Here is a 14,186-nt window from a genome sequence, read left to right on the forward strand (position 1 = left end):
AAATTTGAAGCCACATTGAAAAGGTTTTTATCTAGAGGAGAAGTAGAGAGGGGAGAACCACTGCCTTTGCACAGTGTCCAGGAACAGCTGAGGAGCCGGAATGAAATTCATTTCAGGAGTGAACTCTGAGAAAAGAGGACCAATTGGCCTCCGGCATTGGAGGATAAATTATTGTTGGGGACTTCTAGGCCTGCCACTTAATAGGCTTTGAATAGCAGTGACTTGAATAAACTAGGAGGAAACATCAGAAGAACTTGGCTGTTCTGAAGCCATATTTTCATATGAAAGTTCAAAAACAGCACTGCCTTCCTCCTCCACCCAATCAATTTGACTGTCTTATTCTGAAGCACCAGAGGAATTGTCAGGACTAACTGAACAATTGATAGGACATGGAATGGCTGCTGGCCTAGACTAATGGCCTTGGCCCCTGGGAAGGAGAACAGCTAGAAACTGTAGTCTGGCAGTGAGCGCCTTTTGAACTGTGTGGCAATGGAAAAGTTGCAATTGAGCAGGGTCAAGGGTTGCCAGAGGAACTGCAGTGTGAGGTTGCTCAGAGGTCTGAAAGGCCACAGTAGCTTCAATCTGGGCTTGTGTTGTGGAATCTATGTTTCGTGCTGGAGTAAGGCCTGCAGGTCCCCACAAATCAGGTTTTGGACTGGGCAGATCAGGAGCTTAAACTGAGCCAGTCTGCTGGGGATTAGGATACTTGGGAGGGTTATCCCTATCCTTGTTGGAGGCTGCCGTTGCAGACTTATCGTAAATATTTTGCAGGGCCTTGTTCCTGTGCTTTTCTGCCCTTCCAGTGGCTTTGGAAGAGACCTGAGATTGATGGGATCTAGTGAAGATATTCCCCAAAGAAGAGGACTAATTATCCTTATTGGAAGGGTGATTTGACTTTTTGTGATGTTTGCCAGTAGACTTATTCTTCTCTGCCACAATGAACTAGAACTGAAAAATAAAATGGTCTCCGGAAGCCTTTCCCTTCCCCCAAAATGGCCGCTCTGACCTCATGCTTTGAGGTTTCACTATCCCCGACCTCCTGAGCAAGCTCAAAGGGATCTTTAAATGGGTGGTGTTCTGTTTCGTGGGCTTCCGATAAATTCCAATCTCTGGAAAATCACTTATTTATTAATAAAACTCACTCTTTATTCAAACTCAAGCAATACATGAATTCAAATGCAGGGTTAAAAGTAGCACAGGAGCAGATTCTATCTCATTTAGAGCCAGCTTTGATCAGTGCCTGGGAAGCACGCGAAACACAGTCTTTATCTAAATTCCTTAGATAACACCCATTTACTCAAAACATATGCATTAGCTCATCGAAAATTTTTCCTAGCACAGCGTTGACCACAGATTGTCTTTTTGAGGCAGAAATCATTATTTTAAAACTTCTTTTCAAGCACACTCCCAGTTTCTCATCTCTTCCATAGAAAAACATTGAGGCTCCACACCCCATTTCCCACAACCCCATTCCTTTGGAGAATAATCAGAACTGCACAAAGAACTTCAGAGAATAATCAGAATTGCAGAAAAAACAATTGCTGCCAACCTGCCTTCCAGTGAGGATCTGTATACTGCATGAATCAAAAAGAGGTGGGTGAAAATATTTACTGACCCCTCGCATCCTGGACACAAACTGTTTCAACTCCTACCCTCAAAACGTCCTACAGAGCACTGCACACCAAGACAACTAGACACAAGGACAGTTTTTTCCTGAACACCATCACTCTACTAAACAAATAATTACCTTAACACTGTCAAACTTTTTACTAAGTCTGCACTTCTATTTCTACTAGCTTTTTCTCATCATTCCTATCATCCTTTTCCTCCCACTTAGGACTGTAGAACTGTAACTTGTTGCTCGCATCCTAAGATTTTTATTAATATTGATTGTTTCTTCCTTGCTTATGTGACCCCTATGACAATCATTAAGTGTTGTAACACATGATTCTTGACAAATGTATCCTTTTCTTTTATGTACACTGAGAGCATATGCACCAAGACAAATTCCTTGTGTGTCCAATCACTCTTGGCCAATAAAGAATTCTATTCTATTCTATTCTATTCTATTCTTTATATTGCCTAGAAGTGACATCACACCTCAAAGAGCTAAGGTGTGAATTGATATCTTTTACTCTGGATCTCCGCTCGCCTTCTGGTCATTCTTCTATAGTGAAAATCTATCCAATTGTTTTCTACTAACATGTCTTCCCCACTATCTGACTGAGACCATTCTCCCAATGTCAGGCCCCCTCAGACTCTCCCCAGCCACTTTCTGCCTCACTCTTGCTCTCAGCTTCCTGAGAGGGGCCTGGCACATCCTCTTAAGAATTAGACATGGCCTGAAGTGGACAAGGAGAACTCACAACAGGTGGTATAATAAGCAGCCTGAGCCCTCTCGAGTACGCTCCAAAAAGATGATTATTACTCTAGCACTAGGCTTCCTTAGCAGCAGGAAAAGTGATGCATGGGTGGCAAACAATTCAGAAAGGCTGGCAGTTTAGAAAGGCACCAGAATGAAGTGTCGGCATGAGATAAGGGAAAAACCCCTTGCAAATCAATCACCCTCAAAATACCCAGACAATGAAGGCGGAATGGGAAGGGGGGAGGGGGAGCCCCCAATGACTGCAGTAGAAAAATGGAGCAGACTCTTGCCTGACTTGCTGAGACGGGAGAATCAAATTGCCCTGAAATGTGGCCGGCTATCCGACTCTCTGCTGCTGAACAGCTGAGAGGCTGCTGAAGCTCTCATGTCCTTGGCTTTAGTGAAAGGAATGAAAAGAACTGCGATGACCCAGAGCAAGGCACGGAGGCAACATAGGCAGTTGATAGTTCAAAATCCCTGTGAGGCCAAAATCTGACACTACTCTTTACCACTCCCACATTTATGGCAAATCACGGAGCCCACACATACACTTCCAGCAGCCTGTGGCTGCAAGTAGTCCAGCAAAATATTTTGGCTTCAAGGCAAGAAGTCCAACAAGGCAAAGGAACAAGAAAACAAGTACAATGAAGCAAAGGAGCAAGGCAGCAAGAAGGCAAGAAGTCCAGCAAACTCCAGATGTCAGCAACAGCACCCAAAATTCTAAAAATTCAGCACTTGTTCCTGAAAAGCACCCCTCCCCACAGCATCTCCTTAAGTCTCTGTCCCCAGGTGTGCTTTGTGAAGAGGGGTGGGGTGCTCTCCTCCTGAGTCCTCAAGTTAGCCTGTGCTGTTCCTGCTTTCTCTCCACTCTCCCTGCTCGGGGATTAGGAGGGGTCGGTCCTTGCTCATTGCCTGAGCTCCATCATTCCTCATCTGCACTGCCTGCCCTCTCTTACCTCTTCTTTCAGTCATTCTACTCCTGTTTGTCCCTACTAGCAAGCTGTCCCAAGCCTGAGGGACCCAGGGCTGCCTCATCCTGTTCCTCCCTGCATTCCTCTAAAGCCAACAATGCCTCCTTGCTCTCCACCAGCCGCAGCTCTGACTCCTTCTCCTCCATGGATTCAGGCTCCAACCAAGTCATGACAAGCTTCCAGCCCTGGTTGCTGACCTGGCCTTGCAATCTGTGAGGCTTCCATATCACTGGGACCACCATCCCTGCGTCAGAAAGCCATAGCCATTGGTGGCATGGCAGCATGGTAGCACTGCTAGTCACTTTCCCTCCTCTTGTTACTTTCTGAGGGCAGAGGAAGGAAAGAGATGTGAGAAGCAGAGGAGGGAGGGAGGGAGAAGTAAGTAAGTTGTGACTGACCAGCAGCGGAGCAGCCTCGGCTCATTGCTCTGCCAGCACCATGTTCCAAGGGTCCGAGTCCAACATGGCAAAATTCAGCTCCAGGTGAGGCAATTAGTCTAATCTAGCTAATCTACTTACTATAATTTTTCTTACAGAAACATTTTTCCATTCCTATATTTAACTTCCAATGAGTTGTCCATCTTTTCCTAAAGTTGTAAACGATTGTAGGACTTCTCTGTGTTTACAGATGAAAATTTCATTTCATACATATAAATAGCATAAAAATAGCTTAATAGTGAAAATAAGCTCAGCAAAACAGTTTTCATGTACATATTTTTAAGCATATTTTGCTTATTTAGAGACTGAACCCACAAAGACATGGGCAAAGTTTTAGAAACAGTTTTATAACTTTTGCAACTTTAGAACTTCTTGTGTGCTATCTAGACTACTATTTCTCATCAGTAATTTTTAAGGGAACCCCCCCCCCCCCTGCAGATAATGCAGACAATTTTTCCCCAGTGGTTCAAACTTTACTAAGAAATAATAATAGGAATTGTAATACAATACACTTTGAAGAAGCTTTATTGGAAAATAATTTGATTTTGTCATAATATATAGTTTATTCCAAATATATATACTAAAACCAAAACAGCAGAATAGTAAAATGTATTTTTAATATAAATAATATGCCAAGCCATTTATATTGTCTTACCTAACATATAGCCAAATGTGAGGACATTTCCTCATGTTGATTTAACATATAATTGCAGACTTATAGAAAGAATATTTGAGGTTTAGTAGTTAGATAAATAGAAGGCAAGATACAGAAAAATGTATTTATATGAACATAAACAGCATAAATTCATTTTTACCTTATTTTAAAATGCTTCTTTATTTATCAAAGACAAATTCCTTGTGTGTCCAATCACACTTGTCCAATAAAGAATTATATTCTATTTTATTCTATCTGAACAATACCCAATTCAAATAAATATTTTTATCTGGCAAATTAATGTATGCTAAATATACATTCAGTATCACCTTTGAGTATTACTTTTAGTTACTCAGCTCTCTAGCGGGTCTGGGACAGGGGTTTATCCTCTGTCCTGGTACTTCTTGACCTCTCAGAAGCTTTCAATACCATCAACCATGGTATCCTTTTGCGACGGCTGGAGGGGTTGGGAGTGGGGGGCACTGTTCTGCAGTGGTTCTCCTCCTACCTCTCTGGCCGATTGCAGTCGGTGTTAGTGGGGGGTCAGAGGTCGACCTTGAGGTTTCTCCCTTGTGGAGTGCCTCAGGGGTCAGTCCTCTCCCCTCTACTATTTAATATTTATATGAAACCACTGGGTGAGATCATCCAAAGGCATGAGGTGAGGTGCCATCAGTATGCTGATGACACCCAGTTCTACATCTCCACCCCATATCCAGTCGGCGAAGCAGTGGAAGTGATGTGCCGGTGCCTGGAGGCTGTTAGGGTTTGGATGGGTGTCAACAGGCTCAAACTCAACCCTGACAAGACAGAGTGGCTGTGGGTTTTGCTTCCCAAGGACAATTCCACCTGTCCATCAATTACCCTGGGGGGGTATTATTGGCCCCCTCGGAGAGGGTCCGCAACTTGGGTGTCCTCGATCCACAGTTAACATTAGAACATCACCTTTCAGCTGTGGCGAGGAGGGTATTTGCCCAGTTGCGGCCCTATTTGGACAGGGAGTCTCTGCTCACAGTCATTCATGTCTTCATCACCTCGAGGTTCGACTAGTGCAATGCTCTCTATCTCTGAAGAGTGTTCAGAAACTTCAGATCGTGCAAAATGCGGCCGCGTGAGCAATCATGGGCCTTCCTAGATACGCCCATGTTTCATCAACACTCTGCACCTTGCACTGGCTGCCGATTAGTTTCCGGACACAATTTAAAGTGTTGGTAATGACTTATAAAGCCCTACATGGCATCGGACCAGAATACCTATGGGACCGTCTTCTGCCGCACGAATCCCAGCGGCCGATTGGGCCCCACAGATTTGGCCTTCTCCAGGTCCCGCCGACTAAACAATGTCATCTGGCGGGACCTAGGGGAAGAGCCTTTTATGTGGTGGCCCCAGCCCTCTGGAATCAACTCCCCCCAGAGATTTGAATTGCCCCCACCCTCCTCACCTTCTGCAAGATGTTGAAGTCCCATTTATGTCGCCAGACATGGGGGAGTAAACCCCCCCTTCTGACTTGTAGCATTTGAGTGTGGTGTGATTGTGTAGCATTGATTGTTTTTGGTAATAATGGATTTTAACTTCTTTTTCTTAATATTAGATTTGTATTGTATTGTATTGTATTGTATTGTTATTGCTGTTGTGAGCCGCCCCGAATCTCAGAGAGGGGCGGCATACAAATCTAATAAATTATTATTATTATTATTATTATTATTATTATTATTATTATTATTATTATTATTATTATTAGTTTGGTGGATAAAATAAAGATCTGGAAATGGAAATATTTATTTTTGTCAAATTCTTCTATTTTCAATTATTCCAAAAGAACAAAATATACACCTGCAACTCATAATTTACTGAAACATTTATAAATTTTATAAAAAATAACAATTTTTTTAAAAAAAAACTCTTTATGATCAGTCTCAAGTTTATGACAGACATCATTATAGTCTGTTCTATGCTTTTCTTCCTTTCTCTAATATATAATTAGGATTGATTATTTTATTTATTTTGAAATTTTTCTGTACATGGGAGTGTGTCAATGTTTATTAATTGCATAACGTATGATTTCTAACATGATAGCAATTAGCTGTGTGCTTTCCTTATTAGTCACGAAGAATTAGAAAGCTAGTGCATCCATTCAAAATGTTAAATTCATTGTTTATATTATAGAAAGCCATCATTGTATCTAAGACCTAAGTTTTGAAGATATTTCACACTTTTTGACCTTCAAAATACTGCAATTATGAATGATACATTATCATTTAAAGGTCTTCAATATCATACTGATTAAATAAAAAAAAGTATCCTGATGTCTAAATTATCCTTACCTACAACCTTGGGCCCACCAGCAGATCCTGGCTTTTTTGTTGTATTTGAAGGATTTCCAGGTTTTTTAGGTGTAGAGACCTTGAAACTTGAGGCAGTTGCAGATGGCCTATTTCCATCCACTGATTCTTCTTCATCAAAGCTTTTATCTAGAAATGTGTTTTTAAAAGGAAAAACATGCACTATAACTCCATGTTATATTGTTTTTACAATAAATATTTCCGGCTGTAGTGTAGCAAAAATCCAATTAAATGGAAGCGACTTTAAGGCTACAAACAACAACAGAAAAAGAAAAGAATAATGTCATTTCATTTCATATAATAAATAGGTTTGCAAATAATAGAATCTATCATCTTAAAGTTTAATCTTTGGCAGCTAAAGAAAAATCCATTAGATATATATTTCCTGTCCACTTACAATCTAACAATTCCAACTGAAAGTTTACATTTTCAATTTAATTCAGTATTATTGTAAGAAAACATTGCTTCTCTACTACTCGTACTTGCCATTTCTGCTACAATCTTTCTACAACATGCCAATGAACACACCCTGCTAATTCCTTCCACCCTGATTTTAACACTTACAATCACAGATACGTTTACAGATCAGCCGCCTCATTCCTCTGACAGTTCTTCAACAGCCCTTGCACTAAAATATTCCTACTTGCTCACATGGCCATGCTGTTGAATAATCTCAACGTTTATCAAAATATTCCATATCAAACTGAGAAAAAACACCACAGATTCACCACAGAGATTTGTGCCGGCATCCTTCTGTCTCTTGCCTGCACTAGATATTGAAATAGCCAATCAGCTGCAAGGTGACATCATCTGCTGGTAGCGACTGCTAGATTAAAAGGTAAAAAATTCTTTACACAAATAAACTCATTCCCATGGCCAAACATTTATATACTTTATTTTGTGATTATCTGATAGGATATAATTTTCTTAAAAGATACTTATTTTTAAAAACTGAAAGTATCATCTGGCTTATAACATTTCTTTCTAGTTTGTTCCCTGATGCTTTAGTTTTTTATTTCAAATTACACCCATACTCTAAAAACTTAGTATTCTAAATATCATGTGAACATTTCACTACTCAATTATAGAAAAATATTTTTGGCAGGATCATACATGAATTGAAAAAATCAATCTATAGTTTCTCATCATAGACAAGATTAGCGAGGCTGATACAGAATTGTATAAAATCTAGAGCAGTGCACACAGAAACAGACACAAACACTAGTTCTCTGAAATCTTTTTCAGTTATGATTTTCACTCTGTCAATACAACTCCTGTAATTCCTATAAGCTTCACCCTAGAAAGATTCCATGTCATTCTAGAATAAAACTACACATTCCTATCATTGACGTAATTCAAGGGATTGGTTATCACCTTTAAAGCCCTACATGGCTTAGGGCAGCGAAATGTGTTTTAAAACTGCGACTTTAGATTTAGAAAGAAATGTTTAAAAATGTGATGTTGAAAAAGGTTTGAAAATTTATTGACTTGTTTAAGTATTAATTCTGTCTCTCTCAACCATATTTATACTGTTATGGTACTTGACATCAATTTTAATGTGTATCCAAAAATGTCAAAAGTGTTTCCTTCACATAATCATCCAATGGTATACGCTTCTAAGCATTTTATATGCAGGAGTATGTTACTATCAGAATGCAAGAGAAAGATAGGAAACACATTATTCTAGCAGTCTCCATGGTAACTGAGCTTTACCCTTGCACATGTACTGGAAGGCAACATTTCAGATCACTTTAACCCTTAAAACATAGGAATTCAATATCCTGTTTTAAGCATAGTAAAATGAAAAGATGTACTGAAGACAATATTGAATGGAAATGGTTTCCCAGAGTTCTGTATAATGACATTTTAATTTCTTAAGAAATTGTTTAAAACTCATTAAGAATGATGTATATGCCGAAATCATGAAAAGCATTAAGATTTCTAAGACAATGAGGCATCTGGTTCATTAACGTTAAAGTAAAACTAATCACAAAAAATCATAGTCATTATTTATTTATCTATCTATCTATCTATCTATCTATCTATCTATCTATCTATCTATCGATCGATCGATTGGATTTTTATGCTGCCCCTCTCCAAGGACTCCAGGCGGCTCACAGCATAACATCCTAAATCCAATTAATTAAATAAATATAAAATTTAAAAAATATAAAAAGATCCCAAAACCATAAAAAGCAGTCATTCCCATTCAATCAACTTTCTTTCACACATTCATCGGCCAGAGGGCAACAATCTAATGGCCCAAGCATGGCAGCATAAATGAGTCTTAAGTCTCTTGCGGAAGCCAAGAAAGATGGGGACAGTATGAATCTCCAGGAGAAGCTGATTCCAGAGGGCTAGTGCCCCCACACAGAAGGCTTGTCCACTATGCCCTGCCAATCGACATTGTCTAGTTGACGGGACTTGGAGAAGGCCAATTCGGTGAGACCTGACTAATCGCTGGGATTCGTGCAGCAAAAGGCGGTCCCGTAGGTATTCTGGCCCAATGTCATGTAGGGCTTTATAGATCATAACCAACAATTTGAATTGCGTCTGGAAACCAATTGACAGCCAATGCAGTCCGCGGAGTGTTGGAGAAATAAATGTATGTCTGGGCAAGCCCATGACTGCTTGCGCGGCTGCATTCTGCACAATTTGCAGTTTCCAAATGCTCTTCAAAGGTAAACCCATGTAGAGAGCATTGCAGTAGTGGAACCTTGAGGTGATGAGGGCACGAGTCACTGTGAGTAAAGACTCCCTGTCCAAATAGGGCCGCAACTGGTGCACCAGGCAAACCTGGGCAAACACCCCTCTCGCCCCAGCTGAAAGATGGTATTCTAAAGTAAGCTGTGGATCAAGGAGGACGCCCAAGTTGCGGACCCTCCCTGAGGGGGTAAAAAATCCCTTCCCAGGGTAATGGATGGACAGATGGAAATGTCCTTGGGAGGCAGCACCTACAGCCACTCTGTCTTGTTGGGATTGAGCTTGAGCCTGTTGGCACCCATCCAGACACTAACAGCCACCAGACACTGGCACATCACTTCCACTGCTTCACTGAATGGAAATGGGGTGGAGATGTATAGCTGAGTATCATCAGCATACAGATGACAACTCACCCCGCTTCCTAAGATGATCTCACCCAGCGGTTTCATGTAGATATTAAACAGCAGGGGTGAGAGGACTGACCCCTGAGGAACCCCACAAGGGAGGGAACTAGGAGCTGACCTCTGACCCCCCACTAACACTGACTGTGACCGACCAGAGGGATAGGAGGAGAATCACCACAAAACAGTGCCTCCCTACTCCCAACACCTCCAGAAGGATACTGTTGTGATTCAGCCTGAGGCTGCTCAGGGACCAGATGTGTCTCTGCTGGCTCCATGCCCGGAGGAGGATGACAGCGCAGAGGAGGGGGCTGAACAGTCGGACGGGGAACAGGAGAGTCAGGAATGGGATGAAGGAGAACAGTATGAGAGCCCCGGGGGGGTGCTCTCCCCAGCCAGTAGCTTAGAGTCATTAGGTCATTGACATGAGACAGAGACGTTCAGAGCAACGAAAGGAACAGTTAAAGAGATATTATCACCATTGAATTAGAAGCAGCTGGGTTTGGGTGTGGTCCTCATCAGCAGGGCTTAAAAGGCAGGCAAGGCCTTGAAGCCATGTGGAGTGTTATCAGTTGGAGTTGAGGTGACCTGTTTTGGTTCTCAGCGTCTCTGATCTTGGCTTGTGGCCTCGCAGTCTGGAAGACTCGTGGGAGGCATCTGTTTGCTATCTACAGCTCCGTCTTGGCAGCAAGAATCTGGTATTGCTTCATGGACTATTCCCTTCGTGTATATATTTGAAGTTCTAGCATTTTTCCTGTTTGTAAGGACATTTTCTGTTACCTGTGTTTTCCTTGGATTATATAAACTGCCTTTGCCTTTTACCAGTGTGTCTGGCTTCTCTTTTTGGGTTGGTATTGGCTTCTGGAGTGACCCAGACAGAACAGATACCATGGTCAATGGTATCAAAAGCTGCTGAGAGGTTGGGTTTCCGGTTCTGGTGCTGGTAGGCAGACAGCTTTAGCTGAGAGCTTCATTCAACCTTCCCCCAGAAAGCCTGCTCCACAGCTCATATAAACAAAAATCAGGTTCAGGTTCGTAGCACATAGGAACTTCCACAGCTGGTGCCTCTTTATTTTATGGAATGTTACTTTTATGGAGCGGACACAAACCTAGAATCACAGCTGAACAGGGCACAAGGAATACAATGACTCTCTCCAAAATGGCAGCTCCCTCTCCAGATCCCAAATCTCAAAGACAACAAACCTCCCAAGCAAAAGCCTTAATTACCAAGCAAGGTACTCAAACTATATTAACCCTTGAAACACCGGATTACAGTAACATGGCAATTGAAGTTGCTAAACTTCTTGCTCTAGACCTTAAAGCTACACTCACAAATACAACACTCACAAATAAATGCTATAAAAGCTAATGTAGCACAACAGGGTTTGCGCCTTGAAGAAACTGACAAATGCTTGACTACAATAGAAACATAAGTGGAGGAAAACTACAGCATGCTTAAAGATGTGATTCAAGCAACTACCAAATTACATGGACGTATTGAGGACTTAGAAAATTGCTCTAGAAGGAATAACCTCTGAATGGTAGATCTTACGGAAAGTATCCTGCAAAGGAATTGTGTGCCATTTGTGAAAAGGACTTACCTGCTGCTTTGGGTCTCCCTCACCCTTTCAAAATAGAGCCCTTAGAAAAGGGGTGATACGCACCAAAATTTTGGACAATGCAAAGGAAGGCGCTGTAAGACCTAGACAGGTCATAATGAAATTTCTAGACTATGTGGAGAAAGAAGAATTGCTGAGAACCTATAGAAATCACAAAGTGAGAGGCTGCAAAATCCTCCTATTTGCACATTGTTCAGCAGAGGTTACAAGAAAAAGAAAAACATTTAGTGGAATATACTCTACATTAGCAAAACAAAAGGTGCGTTTCCAATTACTTCATCCAGCCATTCTAAGAATTAGAAATTCTGATGGCTCTTTTACAATTTATAACTTGGCAGAAGAACCTCAAAGACATCTACTGCTATCTAGTGACAAAATAGAGTCACGCAGCCGAAGATCTCTGATTGAAGACCAAGATGCACAGCAATCCAGCTCTCCAATTAATCCAGACTGGGATTTACCATCAATTCTGGTATCAAAGGAGCAATGCCAAAAAGAGGAAACTTCACGCAACAAATTTGAAAAAACCCAGACTACTCCATTACAAGATGAAGACTGGCCAGCTTTGGGACATAAGACAGCTTCGGCAGTAAAAGACAAACCTTCCAAGGCAATCTACAACCCACATAATAGGATTTTTTTTTCCAATTTTTTTATTATTTTTCATAAAAACAAACAAATACATACAAACAATAAACATAAAGTGGGGGTATATTTCCCCCGCTTCTTATGAAAGTATACATTCAAATATAGAAAAAGAATACATAGTTAAATATATGTTAACTATTATAGTAAAAAAAGTTAATAAATTTGAGTTAAAGTTTTACAGATCTTGATGTGAGTGTTAAGTAGGGTTAGTATAACATAATTACCAAAAAAAATACCTTTAATATAATTCTAATTACTATAGTAAGATAGTGTCAAACCTTCAATCCAAACAATAAAACTAAATTCAACTATTATACATCGAAGATCTTAGTATGTTGCTTATACTTATACATACATACATACACTACTATATCATAATCGTCAAAAGTCCTTTTAAACTAATATTAATATTATTATCACCTAGGTAAAAACTAATACAAAAGAAAACAACTAAAGATATATCTTATTTTTTCTTATCTATCCATTTATAAACATTGTTCCATGTTTCATAAAATTTAGTATCCTCTTGATTGTTTAATCTTCTTGTCATCATATCCATTTCAGCGCAATCTAGTATTTTAGCTATAACCTCTTCTTCCTTGGGGATTTCCTCCCCTTTCCAATTTTGCGCATATATTATTCTAGCCGCAGTTAATATGTGAATAATTAAATAAAAAATTTCTTTCTTGTAGGTCTGATTTGTGACACCTAGTAAGTAAAATTCCGGGGTATTATCTATATCTTGCTTTATTATTTCTTTTAATATTTTTTCAATCATTTTCCAATATATTTTTGCTTTACCACATGTCCACCATTGATGATAATAAGTTCCTATATCCTTCTTACATTTCCAGCATATTGGGGATGTTTTGGGAAACATTTTTGCTATCCTATTTGGTGGGAGATGCCATCTATAAAACATTTTGATTTGATTTTCTTTTAGGGAAACTGATTTAGTCATTTTCCAATTGTTAATCCATACTTTCTCCCATGTGTCTATATCTATTTCCTTGCCAATATTTCTACACCATCTTATCATAGTATCTTTTAAAGTCAACTCTATATTTTTATGAGCGATAAGTAATTTATATATTTTCCCTATCATTTTTGTTGAATTAGTGGTAATTAAAGTAGTTAAAGAATTCTTACTTTTATTAAAAATGTAAAGAGTTTTATCCTTCTGATATCTAGATCGGATCTGGGCGTAGTGCCACCAATCTATTATTATCCCTTCTTCTTGTAATTCAGTTCTAGATTTCAGCTTCATCTGATCATTTAATAGTTCTTTATATCTATAAGTTATTTTCTTATCCTTTATAGATTTTGGATGTGTTATTGCTTCTAAAGGAGCTAGCCAGTCTGGGATACTTAAAAAATGATTTTTCTTTATGTCTTTCCATACTTCTAATAAATATTTCCTTAGTGTGTGCCTTTTAAAATATGAATGACTTTTGTCCTTATCATACCATAAAAATGCGTGCCATCCAAGCATTAAATCATGTCCTTCTAGGTCAAGTGTTCTTTTATTATCTAAAATTATCCAATCTCTAAGCCATGTTAATGCAGCGGCCTGATAATATAGTTTCCAATTTGGAAGGCCAAATCCTCCTCTTTCTTTAATATCTTCTAAACAATTCATTTTTATCCTTGCTTTTTTACCTTGCCATATAAATTTTTTAACTAAGTTTGTTAAAGTTTTTAAAAAGATACCCCCTGGGTTTATTGGTATTGTCTGAAAAAGAAATAAGACCTTGGGTAAAATGTTCATCTTGATTGTTGCAATTCTTCCTAAGAAAGATATTTTCAAATTATTCCACATTGCTAAGTCTTTTTTAATTTCTGCTAGTAATTTCATATAATTATCATTTTTTAATGTTATTGTTTTCGCTGTTAAATTTATTCCTAAATATTTTACCTTTTTTACAGTCTTTATTCCAGAAATACTTTCTAATTTAGTTTCTAGTGTTTTACTCATATTTTTGGTCAAGTAATGTGTTTTGCTTTTGTTTATCTTTAAACCTGCTACGTTTCCATATTGTTCAATGGTT

The 14,186-nt window shown here is 39.3% G+C and overlaps 1 protein-coding gene across 1 annotated transcript in view; it reads right to left on the reverse strand.

Annotated features, from left to right (window-relative positions):
- CLASP2 (cytoplasmic linker associated protein 2) overlaps window positions 1-14,186 on the reverse strand; it is an 817,644-nt gene that overhangs the window by 584,304 nt on the left and 219,154 nt on the right. Inside the window, exon 6 of the mRNA XM_070727408.1 lies at window positions 6,750-6,896. Coding sequence (XP_070583509.1) covers window positions 6,750-6,896 — 147 coding nt within the window. The remainder of the gene's footprint in view (window positions 1-6,749; window positions 6,897-14,186) is intronic.

Source organism: Erythrolamprus reginae, chromosome Z (genome assembly GCF_031021105.1).
Source record: "Erythrolamprus reginae isolate rEryReg1 chromosome Z, rEryReg1.hap1, whole genome shotgun sequence".
Lineage (NCBI taxonomy): Eukaryota > Metazoa > Chordata > Lepidosauria > Squamata > Dipsadidae > Erythrolamprus > Erythrolamprus reginae.